General features: G+C 42.8%; 1 protein-coding gene across 3 annotated transcripts in view; it reads left to right on the forward strand.

Moving 5' to 3' along the window:
* Positions 1-5554, forward strand: part of SALL1 (spalt like transcription factor 1) — a 15602-nt gene extending 10048 nt beyond the window's left edge. For all 3 annotated transcript variants that reach the window (XM_075433556.1, XM_075433557.1, XM_075433555.1), the window contains 2 exons: positions 1-2819; positions 3890-5554. The exon at positions 1-2819 is cut by the window's left edge and continues 594 nt beyond it. In XM_075433556.1, coding sequence (XP_075289671.1) covers positions 1-2819; positions 3890-4330 — 3260 coding nt within the window. In that variant the 3' untranslated portion in view covers positions 4331-5554. The remainder of the gene's footprint in view (positions 2820-3889) is intronic.
* The last annotated feature ends 12437 nt before the right edge of the window (positions 5555-17991 follow it).

Consider the following 17991-nt stretch of genomic DNA (forward strand, 5'->3'; position numbering starts at 1 on the left):
AGCAGCAGCAGATCCACCAGTTGCAACTGATTGAACAAATTCGTCACCAAATATTATTGTTGGCTTCCCAAAATACAGACATGCCAACATCTTCTAGCCCTTCTCAAGGTACTTTACGAACATCTGCCAACCCCTTGTCCACATTAAGTTCCCATTTATCCCAGCAGCTGGCTGCAGCAGCTGGATTAGCACAAAGCCTTGCTAGTCAATCTGCCAGCATCAGTGGTGTGAAACAGCTACCCCCTATACAGCTACCTCAGAGCAACCCTGGCAACACTCTAATTCCATCCAGTAGTGGCCCTTCTTCAAATATTAACATTTTGGCAGCAGCAGTTACAACACCATCCTCAGAAAAAGTGGCTTCAAGTATTGGTGGCTCACAGCTCAACAACCCACCAGTATCAGCATCATCTTCACCAGCTTTTGCAATAAGCAGTTTATTAAGTCCTGCATCTAATCCACTTCTACCTCAACCCACCCCAAGTAACTCTGTTTTCTCCAGTCCCTTGTCCAATATTGGAACACCTGCAGAGGATTTAAACTCCTTGACTGCCTTGGCACAGCAAAGAAAAAGCAAGCCACCAAATGTAACTGCTTTTGAAGCAAAAAGTAATTCAGATGAAGCATTCTTTAAGCATAAATGCAGGTTCTGTGCTAAAGTGTTTGGGAGTGACAGTGCCTTGCAGATTCATTTACGTTCTCACACTGGCGAGAGGCCGTTTAAATGCAACATATGTGGAAACAGGTTCTCCACAAAGGGAAACTTAAAAGTCCACTTTCAGCGTCATAAAGAAAAATACCCTCATATTCAAATGAATCCGTACCCAGTGCCGGAGCATTTGGACAATATTCCCACAAGCACAGGTATTCCTTATGGGATGTCTATACCACCAGAGAAACCTGTCACAAGCTGGCTGGACAGCAAGCCAGTCCTCTCCACCCTGACGACTTCTGTTGGCCTCCCACTCCCACCAACGATTCCAAGCTTGACCCCATTCATCAAAACGGAGGAGCCTCAGCCGATTCCCATTAGCAATCCTTCCGCTAGCCCTCCCTGCTCTGTCAAGAGTGACTCGGGAACAGCCGATCCCACATCAAAAATTTCCAATGGACTTTCTGATGAGGTAGAGGCCGGTGCTTTGCCTACTTCAAATGGCAAAATGGAAGAAAACTCTCAAAACGCAAGCACCATCACTAACATGAGCAGTTCCATGAGCTCACCAGCAGCAGACTCGGGCTCCAGCTGTGTCCCCACTTTTACAAACCCACTGATGCCTCTAATGTCAGAGCAATTTAAGGCAAAGTTTCCGTTTGGAGGACTATTGGATTCAACGCCAGCATCTGAAACATCAAAATTGCAGCAACTGGTAGAAAACATTGACAAAAAGGCAACTGATCCTAACGAGTGCATCATTTGCCACCGAGTTCTCAGTTGCCAGAGTGCGCTGAAAATGCATTATCGCACACATACTGGTGAGAGGCCATTTAAATGTAAAATTTGTGGTCGCGCTTTCACTACTAAAGGCAACTTAAAGACTCATTACAGTGTCCACCGTGCCATGCCCCCGCTGAAAGTACAACATTCATGCCCGATCTGCCAGAAGAAATTCACCAACGCCGTTGTGCTGCAGCAGCATATCCGAATGCACATGGGCGGGCAGATCCCCAACACCCCAGTGACAGAAAACTACCCTGAGTCAATGGAATCAGATACGGGATCTTTTGATGATAAGAATTTTGATGATCTAGACAACTTCTCAGATGAGAACATGGAAGACTGTCCTGACAGCAGCGTGCCAGATACACCTAAATCTGCGGATGCATCACAAGACAGCTTGTCTTCTTCCCCTCTGCCCCTAGAAATGTCAAGTATTGCTGCTTTGGAAAATCAGATGAAGATGATCAATGCAGGACTTGCTGAACAACTTCAGGCAAGCTTAAAGTCAGTTGAAAATGGGTCAGTGGAAGGGGATGTTTTGACTAACGATTCGTCATCTGTTGGTGGTGATATGGAAAGCCAGAGTGCTGGAAGCCCTGCTGTCTCGGAGTCTACCTCTTCCATGCAGGCCTTGTCCCCATCCAACAGCACTAATGATTACCACAAGTCACCAAGTATCGAAGAGAAACCAGTCAGAGCTTTACCAAGTGAGTTTGCCAACGGTTTGTCTCCAACCCCTGCTAATAGTGGTGCTTTGGACTTGACGTCTAGTAACACTGATAAAATGATTAAAGAAGAGTCTCTGAGTATGCTCTTTCCTTTCAGAGATAGAGGTAAATTTAAAAACACCGCATGTGACATTTGTGGCAAAACATTCGCTTGTCAGAGTGCCTTGGACATTCATTACAGAAGTCATACCAAAGAGAGACCATTTATTTGCACAGTTTGCAATCGTGGCTTTTCCACAAAGGGTAATTTGAAGCAGCATATGTTGACACATCAAATGCGAGATCTACCATCACAACTTTTTGAGCCCAATTCCAGTGTCGGCCCTAATCAGAACTCTTCAGTTATGCCTGCTAATTCACTCTCATCGCTCATAAAGACCGAGGTTAATGGCTTTGTGCACAGCTCTCCTCAGGACAGCAAAGAAGCACCCTCTGGTCTAGTTGCTTCGGGGCCACTGTCCTCCTCTGCTACGTCTCCAGTCCTGCTCCCTGCTCTTCCCAGAAGAACCCCCAAACAGCACTACTGCAACACGTGTGGGAAAACATTTTCTTCCTCCAGTGCTCTGCAGATCCACGAAAGGACACACACTGGTGAGAAACCTTTTGCCTGCACTATATGTGGAAGAGCATTCACAACAAAAGGCAATCTGAAGGTACTTTCTCCTCTTGCTGTTCTTAGGTTTCATTTTCTCCTCACTGGGTTTTAAAAATTTTTTACACCTGTTAATGTTGCAAGCAGTGGTTCCTTTGGGTATCTGTAGTGTGACAAATGGTGTGCTTAGTCAGCTCTGGTAGACCTAGATGGCCTCTTGTTGAGCACTCGTGTTGGCAGCCGGTCTGAAGCATGAGCTGGTTTTGATGCTTAATTAAAATTTATCTGCCAGCAAAGATTGTCTATGTAGAGTGTGAAACGGAACCGCCAAATGATGGTAAGGAGTACTAATTAACAAAGAAATGTGTTTTGTAACTCACACACCTCTTTAAGAAGTGAAAGGCTCTTGAATGTGCTGTTTTTCATAACTATCATGTAAGAAGATGAGTGTTTAAAAAAACCTATTAACATAGTTCTGGAACTAATGGGCATTACTTTAATTGATTATATAACTAACATTTCCTACTGATATGTGTTTGAAAAAGCAAATAGACTTAAGTTTTAGAACACCAGTTGAGCGCTTTACTGTGTACATTTTTCTGTTGACAGAGTATTTCTCTAGAGGTTGCTGCCAGTAATGTGAGATGAATAATTATTTTCAGGCCATTCTGTCTATACACGAGGCTCTCCGATGAGCAATCAGTAAAGGATACTTTCTGCCTGTCTGAAAAGGACGTTTATAGGGTAAAGGGTGTCAAATACAATACTTAGCATTGCAATGAAAGTGGACATAGCAATTCTAGCCCTGAAAGCAGCCATCTGCAATTGACGGAATAACCTGAAGTCATTATAAACTAAATACATGTAATAAAGAAAAGGGTGACAAGCAATGCATTGTTCAGCAGGAAAACAGGGTGTTCTGGGTAATGGTGATGGGCTAATCCAGAAGCTGTTTATTTATTATTCCAGATGGGAAACTGAGCCCTGCATCCGCTACCTTTAGTACCATTCATTATGTAACAAGACTAGACATGTTCATGGACTGCTGCCTTCTCTGTGATCAAAAGAAGTTTGAAATCCCTGTCAACCCCTATTTTTTGTTTGTTTCTTTCTTCCTTTCTTTCTTTTCAGGTTCACATGGGCACTCACATGTGGAACAGTACTCCTGCAAGACGAGGCAGACGACTTTCCGTAGATGGCCCCATGACATTTCTAGGAGGCAATCCTGTAAAGTTCCCAGAAATGTTTCAGAAGGATTTGGCTGCGCGGTCGGGCAATGGAGACCCCTCCAGCTTCTGGAACCAGTACGCAGCAGCACTCTCCAACGGCTTGGCCATGAAGACCAACGAGATCTCCGTCATCCAGAATGGCGGCATCCCTCCGGCGCCGGGGGGCCTGGGCAGTGGTGGCAGCTCTCCCATCAGTGGCTTGACGGGAAGCCTGGAGAAGCTCCAGAATTCAGAACCCAACGCACCTCTAGCTGGTCTGGAGAAAATGGCAAGCAATGAAAACGGGACAAACTTCCGTTTTACGCGCTTCGTGGAAGACAACAAAGAAATTGTAACAAATTAGAAAAAACATTCCTGCAAATAGTGCAGGTTGCTTTTTTCAAGCTGCAGGCTACAACATTACAAAGACTTTCTTTTGTACTGTGTTCTACTTCTAGAGTTCTAAGAGAGCTTATTTATTAGTGATATAACCTTGCTTTGCAAACAAATGCAAGCATTAACTTTGGTCTTCTGTATTTTGAACTAAATACTAATCGACTAGAGTGCTGTAAACTTGCTGTAACATTTATGGCAGTTGCAAGTCTGTTCTGCTAGGTAATCTTATTCTGGCATTAACTTATTTTCTATATCCAGTTTAACATGAACTCTGGTATTGATGCGATGCCTCAGTGATGCATTAGATCTCTAATAAAAATCTGTATATAAATGTACACTTTGATCCTGCTGGAAATTTTATCAGCAAACACGTTGTTTAATTTTTCCAAACAGAATTTAGAAAAGGACTGAAAGAACGTAGACTGAACAGTGTGGGTCCTTTACACAGATCAGTTTTTGATTTTTATTATAAAATTAAAACTGCTTTAATTTTTGTAGGTTTAACATTTTCCGTTTTGAACTGTTATTTGTATTGTGCTTTTTACTTGAGTCGTCTTAAATGTTAATACGTTTCTGTACAGTAATAAGCACGCAGATTACTAGAGAAGATACTGAAGTGTTGTTTTGGTAGTTGAAACTGAGACGTAACATTTTGCCTTGTAGGTATATTCATTATAGAAAATGTGCTGGACTTTCACAATGCTGCTAAGTATGGCATCTTGAACAACTTCCGTGGACAACTGTAGATGCTCCTGTATATACAATAAGACATCACTTTCATTAAAATGTACATATGTTCCTTACAAGACCAAGCCCTACTCCTTGACCAAGGGAACAAGTATAGTGTTTGTTTATTTTGTATTAGGTATTGGGGGGGCAGGGGGAACCTTGGACTGTTACATGCACTTTCTCGGAAAGTTGAAAGGAAAAGAAGTCCAGTTTCTTTAACATTTAATACTTACTAACAGCAGAGATACTGTAATTTTACTCGAGTAATCAAATACATTTTTGCAACAGATAAAATTCGCTGTCTCTGTGTTTTTAAAGTGTACCGTATTTAGTAATCACTTTGTATTATTTAGCCTTTCCCTTGGTTAACATGAACTGTCCAGGTTGTATGTGTGTGTTTATATTTGTAAGTATGGGTATACATATATGTATTGCATATTAATTGCTAGTATATTTTTCATACCCCCTAATACTGGGAAATTTCTCCTTAACTATTCAACTCCTTCTCCTCATAAAATTGTAGATATTTTGGCATTTTAAATTTCTTTATTAAAAAAATGCTGCTAGCGCAGACCTTATTGAGCCTAGGTAAGTTTCCTTGGAAGGAAACAATTAATCACAATTAAGGCTTGATTTGGTTGAAATGCTTTATATTTGATATTAATTTTATTCTATGAGATTGTATGTTTATGGCATGCTTACGCTGCTATATCTGTATTAAGATGTCTACTTGCAAGCCTCCATGTGTTACATGGGGTTTATAACTCGACTGTAAAAAAAAAAAAAAAAGTTGCTTTGGCCTTGCACATGATTTGGCTTCCCTTGGGCACCTGCAAAGGTCGTTCACCTCGGCGGGAGTCTGGGGAAACAGCACTCAGCCCAGTATTTTCACCCAGTGGAGTTTTATCTCCTCACATTATTATTTATGAAAAATAAATCAGTGTGGCTGCCTTCAAATTATGCCTTCAAAAAAATCATCAGGATTAACCAATTTTATGTTCATGTGAATACGTTTTTTTTTTGTTTACGATTCCAAAATTCAGGTATTTTGTGTTAAGGGATTTTCTTTCAATATCAGTGTAGGGGGGAGTTGGTTGTCTTTTTAAACAAGAAGTCATTGCTTTGCTCTTCCCCCTAGCAGCTTGAGTTGTAAATTGGGCATCAGAGAGGATTTAACACTGAAAAACCGGGTGAGAAGTACTTTTCTTGAGGACTTTTACCCTCTGTATGATTATGAATCCTTAGCAAAGTATTGCCGCTGTAGTCTGAATACCTCTTGGACTTCACGTCTTTAGAACTTTTTCCCGTTTGAATGTGATGGTTCATCTGGTACATGATACGCTTTTTTGTGAAGATGTAAGCTGTACACCGAGCCAGCCGGCTCGTCAATGTGAATATTTAAGAATTTCAAGTCACCTTTTGGTCTCAGAAAAAGGTAAATTAAACGGATTTTCATGATTTTATCAATGAAATACTAACTAATTCTCCTTTTGAACTGAGTTTAGGTTTGTGCAACAGAAAAGCAAGGAAGGGTGAGCAGACCCCAGTGCTCTGGGAGGGTTTCCAGGTGGCGTGAGTTTCGCTGACGGCTCCGGCTGCAGCCCTCGGAAGCTCTGCTCGCGTCAGAGCGGGGCCTGCGGGAGCCGCGGGCCCCTCAGCCCCGCCGGGGAAGGCGCCGAGGCCCGGGGCAGTCGGGCCCCGCACTCGCGAACGTCCTCGGGCACCCGGCTGCCGGACACGCCCTGCCGCTCGGTAACGTACGCGCCTGGCGTTTTTAAGAGGGGAAGAAAAGAAAAAGAAGAAAAAAAGTGGCAATTTCCTTTCTGGCGCTTTAGGGCTTGGGGGTTCCCGGCTGCGCCGTTCCCTCGGGCGGGGCGGGGCGGCGCGGGGGCAGCTCGCGCACTCGGGCGGCCGCTGGGCGCGACTGAGGTGACTTCCCCGCGCCGGGGAGGGGGAGCGGGGGCGCGGCGCCGGTCGCCCCGGGGGCTGCCCCCCGCGACGGGCGACGGAGGTTTCCTTCCCCCAGCCCCCCAGCTTTTCCCTGAGGCCGCCCCGGGGACGGCGGCCGCGGAGGGCGAGGCCCCCCGGGGCGCCCGCCTGATTGCAGCGATTGAGCGCGGCTGGGCGGTGGTGCCCCTGAGAAGCCAGTGCGATGCCCGGCCCTGCCCGGGTGTTGCTGCTGTTTCACTTCGTGGTTCTTTCGCTGCCGTCTGTGAAGGTGGGTGCTGGGGGGAGGAACCAACCGCCCCCCTGTCCCGGGCTGCTGCCCCGCAGCGCGGAGCGGCTGCTCGTTCCCTCTGCCCAGCCGCCCCCGAAGGCAGCTGCGGTCCGAAGCCGGGGGTGTCCCCCGAGGGTGCTGAGGCCGTGGCCCGCGGGGTGCGGGTTTGGGGCTCCCCGCCCCGTCAGGCGGAGCGCCCGGCTGGCCCGCGCCTGAGAGCTGCCGGAGAGCCGGGGGAGGCAGGAATAATTCGCTCTGGAAATGCGGAATGCTAAATTTCCCGTTACTTGACACCAGATCGTGGGGACCCGGGGAAGTTACCTCTCCCCAGAGCTGTCCTCTGGCAAGCGCACAAAGGTGCCCGCGTCGCTTCGCAGCTGGGCGCCGCGCTACCTCCCCGCAATTACCCAGCGCAGGATTTCCCATTCACAGGCGTTGAATTAATCCTTATTCAAGAGTAGACTTTTTCTTTCTTTACAGTTTTGTTTGCACGGCCGCATTTTTCTCATTAGCAACAAAGTTTTCTTCCCCCCCTTTTTTCCCCTCTCCTCGCCCATCGCAATTTTATCATCTATTAAAATAAGGCACAGTGGGGTGGGGTTTTCTTTCTCCTTCTTCTGAGCGCCGACGATCGTTCAGCGCGTTCATTTAATCAGCCCGAGTAATTTTCTTCACCCAGAAACAGACGTGATTTATTTAAAAATGGGGCCAATAGCCCGCGATACTTCCCCGCCTGGGAAGAGCCGGCGGCGGGGCCGGGCCGGCTGGGCGAACCGCGGGGCTGCCGCTCCCTCCGGCCGGGCAGCGCTGCTGGCAGGCGGCCCCCGAGGCTGGGGCTCTCCCCGGGTGCCGCGGGGGCAGAGGGAGGAGGCGAGGACGTGGCGGCGGCGGGGAGCCCGGCGGGCCGTCACTCCGCTGCCGTGGGGCCGGCGGAACGGGAGGCTGGGAAGGGCGTGGAGGGCTGAACCGGCCGAGCGGAGGGAGGGGAGCCAGGGCAGCCCGTCGGCTGGGCGGGAATGAGGTGTCTCTGTCGGCGAGGCAGCAGTGAGGAGGGAAGGGGAGCCGCGAACTGCCTGGCTTATTTCGCGTGCTGCTGACGACCGAATCCTAAGCCCTCTTTCTCAGGGGAAAACTCGGATGAATTTCGGTATTTCTTCCTAGGCTGGGCTGCGGTTTGGGACTTGGGGACAGGTTGCAAGCCCTCCCTGCTGCAGTGGTCAACAAATTTCTGCAGTCCTGCTTTGGAAAGAACATTTGCTGACCATCAAAATGCGACAGTTGCTGCTTGGTTTGACGTTTTGGGCCAGACTTCCTGCTTTTGGGAGTCCTGAAGTCACAAGCTACCTGGTTGTGTCTTCACAAGAGGCTAGTTTTACTTGGCAGGAGGAGGTGTGACTTCATAGCATGATGGTTCTTTTTTCCCCGTCTCCCTGCCGTTCTTCAGTACTTGTCCAGTTTTATCTCTGGGTTTTTGTAATGGAAATAACATTTTTGTATTTGGTGTCCTTCTTTCATGAATATGAGTTGACAGAAGTTAAAATAATATTTTCCAGCTGAGTGGATAGTTATTTACACAAGCCGGAAGCAGTGGGTCTCTTAACTGCTGAGCTGAAATCTAATGATTTATTTCACATAGAATGCAGTCTCTTATATAAATACCTATCTCTAGATGAAAAATTGAGGAGGAGTAGAGGCTTGGAAATATTAATCTTAATAGGATAGAACAGGAATAATTGGAAAGTATGAAACTTCAGCTGAGAACAGAGAGTTACCGATAGCTGTGTTTATGTTCAGTTTCCTGATTCGGTATTTCTGTTTTTCACATCCAGGTCATAGCTAATATCAGAATGGCTACCCTGAGCCAGTCCCTCTGTCACTACTGGCAGTGGCCTAGCAGATGCCCGCAAGATGGTGAGTGCATGGTGATTCCTCCTCGGAAAGCTCTCCTTGTTCCAGGGACATGAGTTACTGGGAGGCCCTGAACCGTATGCAGTAACTGGAACATTTTACAGGTAAGTGAGGTGTAAGCATGGCAGTGATTAAAATTAAGTTTCTGGCTCAAATTATGTTATATTTTTTCTATTTCTTTGTCTAGTATCTTTCTTTGGTTTCCATTTTATCTTCTGTTTTTCTTTAGACGTGTGTTTTTCAATCCACAGTCTAAATTTCTTAAGAGGCAGAATCTTTCAATGATATGGGCAGAGGAGCAGTGGAGTGAGAGCAAGAAAGAGAAATTTTCCTATGTGCGTCTAGCACTGAGGGAGCTGGTGAATAACATGCACCCAAGGGTTGAAGACATTTTCTGCAATGCTGTGGGTGGGGTCAACAGCTTGTACGCAGCTGACTGAGCATATGGTATACCTGCGAGAATGCCTGCCGGAGAGTCGTCGAGTAAAGAAGTGAGGTCATATTCCTTTTTATAGCAGTTAACTAATTAACCCAAATTGCAGACTATTCTTAACGCTGTTACTGTCACTTTTGGAAAGCAGTTTAAATTCATGTTCGATGGGGACCAAAAACACGTCCATGCCCATGTTAGACTGTCACCAGTGCTAATAAGGAAGGGCCTCCCTGGAATGATCGGCCCTGAAACTTCTCGTGTCATTTCATTTCAAAAGTAAGAAGTCTCTCCATGTTAGCAGACATTCACATCATCTGTACAGACAGCTCTCCTGACCAGGGCAGTGCTGAAGTGCAAAGGTCTATTTTCATTATTTAAAGGTCTTAAAAATGCAGCATCACAATGTCAGGTGGATATAGAAGAAGCCCTGCAGCACCTGGCATCAGGTGCTGCAGCACAAGCAGTATTTAGGATTGAATACGGAAAGCAAAAAAAATGGGTGGTCTGACACGCTATTATGGATTTAACCCTGCTGGTCACTACTTTCTTTTCCCCAACTTTTCCCCAAAAAATTATTTCAAAGCTGAGCCATTGGGACTAACCAGATGAATAATATTAAGATTGTTTTCAAAGCAGTGTCTATTTTGAACATGATCGTCCTTTAGCAGTGAATAATTCTAAATTGCTTTCCTTTCATCAGGGTTTTAAAATGTCAGTTAATACGTAGTGAAGCTAACATTTGTTTCATGTGTACGGTAACTAAGTGGATAATCGTGTTCAGTGCTAAATGTGCATTCATACGAACTCCTGTCTTTTTGTTGGGTAGAGGATCCAGAGAATAGCAAGTTAAATATATAGAGACAGAACAGATTTCAAATGTTTATGTGTCTGTGCACTTGTCTAGGCTGAATATTGAGTCCTCTTGGCAAGTTTTATCAGAGCTGCGGATGAGAACGAGGCTGTTTAATGGTTAGATCACTAGTTAGCTCGGTTGTGGGGATCCCTTAATACCAGCATAGACCGCTGGTGCTGATAAACTAATTTAACCTCCTGCTCAAGTTAGCTCAACTTATTTTTGGCTTCTAACACTGATGAATGTCTGAGCGCTGCACAGATAATTTCTGTAAAAGTGTCTGTGGCAGCTTAAGGTGTTACTGTCTTCCCTTTCAGTCCAAATGTTTATTTCTGTCCACTGAGATTTCTTGCCCCTCCATATCTGAATGGGTGGAATAGATCACATAAGCACTCTTTATTCGTATCACTGCAAAGACATTTTTTTGTATTTGATGAATAAGACCTTAACACAAGGAAGTGTCCAAAATGTACCAGGCAGGTTTGCAAAGCTTAAGGAGATCATCTCACTGAAGGAGGTTGAGCCTATGTATCTGTGAGTCGGGTAGAAAAGAATTCATAAAGCTACGGTTTGTTTGAGTCAGAATTTCATGAGATGTTACCTTCCAAACCAAGCCTCCTAAAGGGCCAACTGTCTACAAAATAAGCTTAGCTTAAAATGCCACTGAAGGCTTTTTAAAGATATTATGTCTAAATTTGCACTGAAGTGGAGGAAGAACACACTGTAATTTGTTGTGTTGTGACCAGAGCATAGCAATAACAGCTTAAAACACCAAGGCTGTTAATTCAGCAGTCTGCTGACTGATGTTAGGTAGTCGCCTAGAGTCACTTTTCTTGCTTGACCTGTACAGAACAGTAGACTGGGCTCCTGTGTTCTCTACAGGATTTGGAGAAGTTATTAAACCAATTCTCTCTTTCCAAAGCTGTATGCATTCATGCTGGCATCCTCAATAAAGCTGGGACACAAACAAAAAAGAAAACAAACCAGTCACAATAGCATTCAATGCACTTACACTTGGAGGAAATGAAAATCAATATTTGTCAAATGGAGGGAAAAGGTAAAATGGACTGAGGAAAAAATGTCTGGCTTTCTTAAAAGCAATTAGTGAAAATGAAGAGTTGACAGCAATACTGAAATTTAATTCCTGCATCGGTGCTGTTTGAACAGACGATTTTGTTGTTGTTTTTACCCCCTGTATACTGATGCATGCAGTAGCTTGATGCACACTTATTCCTTTTATTGTTAGTGCTGCTGAATGGAATTTATTAGATTTGAATTGTGCGTGGTTTGGAATCTTGGATACTATGTAAAGGTTTTGCTTGTGATTGAAGTGTGAGGACTGATCTAGGAAATGGAAGTTTAGTTCATGGCTCTGGACATGTGTGACCTTGGGCAAGTTGCTCTAATCTCTTGATGCGCTTTGTAAAATGATGCTAACAGTAGTTCCTACCTTTAGTTCTTTCTTATTTGGGATATTTAGATAGGAAACTGTTCAGACTGGTCTTTTACAATGTGTATATACTGTACACAGCTACTCTCTTGGAATATATATGGTTATAGAATATCCAATGCAAAACAGCCATTTTGAATTTCCCCTGGAAGTGCTCTGCTGATACCTTAGTACAACGTTTGCCGCTGGTCCGATGAAGTTTAGAAGTTCATGCCATGTTAATTGTGCTTACACTTTTACTATATTTGTAAGAACAAATCATATATTTTTTGCAAAAGGTCTCAAAAGATACTGTATTTTTGCTCAGCTATAGGATATAGGCACAATTTTTTTAAATTTTCCACTTGGACAAAGTATCTCTTTCTCAGGCACAATGCAAGGAAACAGTAATTATATTTGCTGCCTTGCAGAGAAGTGCCTATAGCTGATTTCCAATTTCAGTGATATTTACCACAGATAACTTTCAGCCTGGACTTCAGGTAACTGGTTCTCTTTGTATATTCCCCATATATGAAAAAAAAGATAAAATGAAGTATATGGAATTGTAAAGGTCATATTTAATGCTGAATGATGCACAGTATGACAGTTTAGGGTCAGACACTGGCACTAGCCCTTTCACATCTTCCTTCCTACCTCACACACTACCCTCAAACAAACCAGGAGGGTAGTGTGTGAGGTAGGAAGGAAGATGTGAAAGGGCTAGTGCCAGTGTGGTGTAGTGGAGAGTGCAAACTGGGGTCCTCTGCAACTGTTGTCTTTGGTACAAGTCTCTGTAGTATCTCCTGAAGCTCTTTGTTTTCTCCCAGAGATTATATATCTGCACGTACTATATAAAATTAGAAGCCACAAGCACAGTATTGTGTTCACATACGAAGGTTCACAGCCATGTGTTGAAATGCAGCTGTAGGTGTGTCCATTGTCTGCTCCACTGTTGAGCAGTAAGAGTGATGGTAAAGCCAGGAAATATTTTTGGATCCTCCGAGACATTTTTGCCATTTGACCAATTTGTTCTTTATAGCCCTATATATGGGAGTGACATTTTTTGCTTTTGAAAGGGTACCTCTGGGTTTCGATACACTGGTCATGTGTGATACAAATCAGCAAGTTACGCTTACATTTAGATGTTCTTTCCGTGACTGTCTTGCAGAGAAACAGAATGGAGTGAATTTTATTTTGTCAAGAGACTGAAGTAACTGTCAGCTAAAGCCTGAAGTCCTGACTTTATCTACTCCTGTTCTTGAAGGGCTTTCTTTTTATCTGAAAATTAGCTATTGACAATAGCAGCAACAATAAGAACAGAAGAAATGAAGAATGTGGGCAGCAATTTCCACGCCCCCTAACCTCTCTTGCAGATTGGTCTAAATTTCAAGCTTGTTCAATTCTTTGTTTTGCTATTTCAATTTATATAATGCTCAATTTAAACCGTCCCAAATAATCACATCTTTTTAGAAATTGCTACTCTGAAAACATTTAAAATGTGTTGACATACAGTAACTTAAAGTCACGGCCCAAATCCCATGACGGTGGACAGTTCCAAGCTGGTAGCCTAGACAAACATGCTGAGATCATTCTAATGCCTGCCCTGTCTCACCAGCAGTTTCCCCTCTCCAAAAATAATTTTTTTAGATTGTTAGCAAAGGCAAGCAGTTGGTTTGTTGTTTGATTACTCTTTATGTGTACAAGTGAGGGGGCAATGTGCTCACAGAGCCATGATGTAGTCAGGCATCTGTAGCTGACATGGGATGTGACTGTGGGGAGACGGATGCAGGACACTCTTGGCCCTTTGTAGAGGGCCATATCCAGGCTGCTGCATTTTCAGATAAGTTTTGGGGGAGATTTGACCTTAAGCAGATGAAATTACTATACAGTTACTTACTGTAGAAGGCTCTGAAGTAGCAGGGTGTCTTGTGGTGGTGTGATATGTCTCTCTCTCCAGGATTAGTAGTTCTCTTCCTCCGTTCCTCCCTTCCTCCCATGTTGACAGTTACTGGAAAAGTTTCTAACAGCAGTAGAGCTGGTGAAAGAGGAGACTATTTATAGAAAATAATAAAGTAAAACTAAATTTAAGATTAAATACCAATAGCTACCAGCTGTAGCACCTTTTTTCCCCTCGTCTGTTAAGTCATAAAATCAAAGCATAATTTGGAAATGATCCCTGCTGGAACTGGAGAGACTAGTCTGTTCTGCATGCTGAAGGGAAATTGAGATGTTCGTTTACAGGATTTCCTCAGTTTCTGCAGAACCAGCCCTCAGCTGGGGTTAGAAGCTCATGTGCTACAGGAAGTGAGATTTTTCTGCTTGGGTGTAAAACTAAGCTTTTGGTCTTGGTGGTGAGTGGACGTTCTGGGTCTTTTCAGTGCCACCATAACTATCTAAAATGACGGAATGGACGCGTATCTGTTAGGACAGACCTCCAGCGCAGGAGACTTTGGAATGGTTCACGTGCAGTAAAATGGCTCCAGCTACCCTGTCAGTGTTCATAGTGTAAGAAGTGATGCGAGAGCTAAGTTTTTGGCTACAGCAGTGGCAACTATGGACGTTTCTTGGATGAGTTTGTCCCAAGTCAGGGGTTGATTTCATCTTGGTTCCCTTCAGCAAATCAGAGGTACAGAGGTCTCAGGTTATGCTCTGTATTCCTCTTTTCCCCGAGTCTGGCTTGGACTCTGTTTAATACTATGTATTTTCTCTTTTGGTGGAAATAGTTAATCTAAGGAACCTGTGCAAGTCTTAAAAACTACTTTTCATTCCCTCCATCAATTGACTTTTGATAGATTTTTTTTCTTTATTCCTTCTTCAAAGACTTGTGTGGATATAGCACTGTCCTTTTAAATAGATGAATTTTGGTATGGGAAGTTTTTGCTGTTTTCTGATTACACTACAAAAGGAGGTTTGCAGGGATGGGCAGTTTTGGCAGATCAGGGCTTTTATTTCTGAGGACGGTGAGAGTACAATGGCTACTAGTAGCTGCTGAGCCTTTTGCTAGTCTCATTTAGTTACTGTTCAATGTCTTCTTCCTGCTGTTCTTTATTGTTTCCAGGCATTTATGGTTGATTTTTCCTGAGAAAGGTATTACAAAAAAAAACTTTTCACAATATGTGAAGGGCTGTGGGTAGAAAGGGGTAAATTTTTCCTGAGTTTTGTCTGATATAATATTATAGTACAGTTTCTGAGTGAGAAACTTGAATTAATGTCTGGGAGAACCAAATAAATTAAATAAATCAAATAATTTAGGCCGCCTTTAGGAGTGCTTCCTTCCCATTCCTTCATCTCCTGTTCAAGGTTAGATTTTTAATGCCATTATTGCTTGTCTGAGTTAAAATATTTTTAAGTACCAGATTTCTCTGGATTCAACTGAGGAGCAGCAATGCCAGTTTAAAATAAATGAGAAAGAATTGTAAATAATATTCTAGAGGACTTTTTTCAGCAGAGGGAGTGTTGGTTCCAGAAGTGTTTCTGTAACTCTACTGAAAATGTGGACAAGTCATTGCAAAAGATTTGAAATAGAGAGTTGAACTAGTTAATAGTGGTCAAATGCTGCTACCAAATGTAGCATTTACTAAAGTCAGAAATGTTACATCCTTCTGGTTTAATAATAAACCTACAGTGACTCATCAGGGTGATGTTGTGGCTTTTTCCTTTGCTCTTATGGAGCACGATATTGATCAGACTGTGAAATAATACAACAGCTGAAGCTCAGGTAGCAAATATGCATTGAATTGATCTCCCTTTACTAAGCCTCCTATATCCCAGCGTTATTTATGGCAGAAGGATTTAGTCTGGAAAATAACTTTGATAAATACCACCTTGTAGCACCTGTTTAAGTGATGGAAAGAAAGCACTCCCTAGTTTGTTAACTTTAAGTATTGGGAGTAGAAGTGATGTGCACATAATAATATTATGATTCATACAAACCACTTTTCAACCAACTCGATATATTTCATTACCTCCTTTCCAGCAGAAGTATTGATTTTTGTTTTGTGGTTTTATAACACAATTTCAAGGCTGTTGTAGTTTAATGAGCCGTGTTCTTATGATGTTTAAAAAGATTTGATGCATTTGTTGAAATAAATATTATGGATTGCCCATCTCTTGTCACCTCTTCTTTCTCTCACCTGTATAAACCCAGCATAAGAATGAATAGGGCAGCCAGCTATGTGGCTTTCTGTGTTTGAGATCAAAGTGCTATTGGAGAACAATAGCAGGCCACGCTTCTGTGTTCATGACCACACACAGCAGCACCTGCAGAGCAGTAAAATGTCATTGTTGCTTCTGCAGTTTGAGCACAGAGGAAGCACCACTGAGGTGGCAGATGATTCTAATAATACTTGATGTGAATTGATGGGGAAGGAGGACCATAACACAGAGGGCTTTTTATTATAAGCCTTGACTTCCCAAGCTGTGAACAACAGAGTACTGCACCTGTGGACTTTCTTCAAATCAACCATTATGGAAAGTGACAGATTTTATTAACTTAAGGAAAAACTTTTCAACATGGGAAATTTGTAGTTTATTTTGGAGACATGAAGAAAAATAGCAGGAGGATATATTACATATTTCCCACTGCTCATACTTTTCTAGTGTGCCTTGCTTTTTGAATGTCCTGTAATAGAATTGCAAGGGCATAATTAGAAAGCTTTTATATTTAAAAAAAAAAGATAAGGAGAAAAAGATGAAACAACATCTTTGGGGTTTGTTTTTTTTTTTTTGCACTTTTACCCATTGCTTCATGTCTTATATTAAGTGAAGAATGGAATTAGCAAGAGAATAAATATATTGCTTGAAGAGAAGCATGTAATAATTTTAAGAGAAATTCAGGATAGCTGAAGCTTAGAGGGGAAAAGTTGGTGGGGGAAAAAACCTCAAATTGTCCAATATAAGTGATTTATACTAGGCACTGTCTTTGTGCAGTCAGTTCCTCCCTTGTGCATCCATCTTTGGGAAGATTCTGGGGTGGCAGAGGCTGGACATGAGGGCTGCAGGACTGTAGTGTTGTCAAAGGCATGTGCAGGTAAATGGAGCTGATATACATTTGGACAATACAGAGTTTACTTTCAACTCCAAACAGGTCAGTGTATCAGTTTTATTTAAAACAGCAAAGCGTCCCTGCTTGAAGACGTCCTCAAATATTTCTGTTCTGGGATTGTGACAATATATCGGTCTGGTTTTTGGAGTGCAATAAATCAGTGTCAGTATTTCTTTGTTCAGGTGGCCATCACGTGTCCTGTAGTGCAACGCAGAAATATTGCAAAAGTTGAAAGATTAGATGGTGGTCTACTACTACAGTGATTCCTACCTATACCATAAATTAATAAAGTGCAGGATCTGATTTATGTAGAATTTTTTCTGTTATTTTTATTTAACGGAATGTGTGGCTGTGTTCTGACTTCACTATGACTGCAATGATTTTGCTAGGTGTAGACACAAGCCTCTGGTACCCATGTGAATCCAAACACATCCAAATCTTCGTGTAGGTTCAGCTAATACACTGATGATGGTATAATTCAGATTGCCTTAAAAACAGAACACACACATGAAAAGGGAAGTCAATATGAGAATTTTATTATCTTCATATGTATATAGCTTTTACAGTCAGTTTTGAAGGAATCGTACAAGTTGTAATTTCTGTAGTATTAATGGCTAAGAGTTGACAAATCAAGCATAAAGTCAACTGGATCATGATTATTAGCTAAAAGCATAATGCTTTCTGGTGATTCTTTTTGTTCTAAAAATAAGCTCTGGATGAACTGAAAATCATTTTGCAGGAAATGCGTAAGTGATCATGCAGAGTAGTTGGTGGAATATTACGCTTTTCATTTGCACAAACAGATGGTAAGCTTGGCCTTAGATTTAATTAGAGGATGACAGACAGGTAGCACTTTTGTATATTTCAGATGGAAACTTTCTTTCAGAGACAGAAACTGCTTCTCATTCAATAGCCTGTATATCAGGCGAGAGAGGTATTTACCTGGTATTCGTATTATCCTTAGTGTTGCCTTAACTTGCTATTGAAGTTAACTCATTCAAGAAAGCTGCTTTAT

Source organism: Opisthocomus hoazin, chromosome 12 (genome assembly GCF_030867145.1).
Source record: "Opisthocomus hoazin isolate bOpiHoa1 chromosome 12, bOpiHoa1.hap1, whole genome shotgun sequence".
NCBI classification, from domain to species: Eukaryota; Metazoa; Chordata; class Aves; order Opisthocomiformes; family Opisthocomidae; genus Opisthocomus; species Opisthocomus hoazin.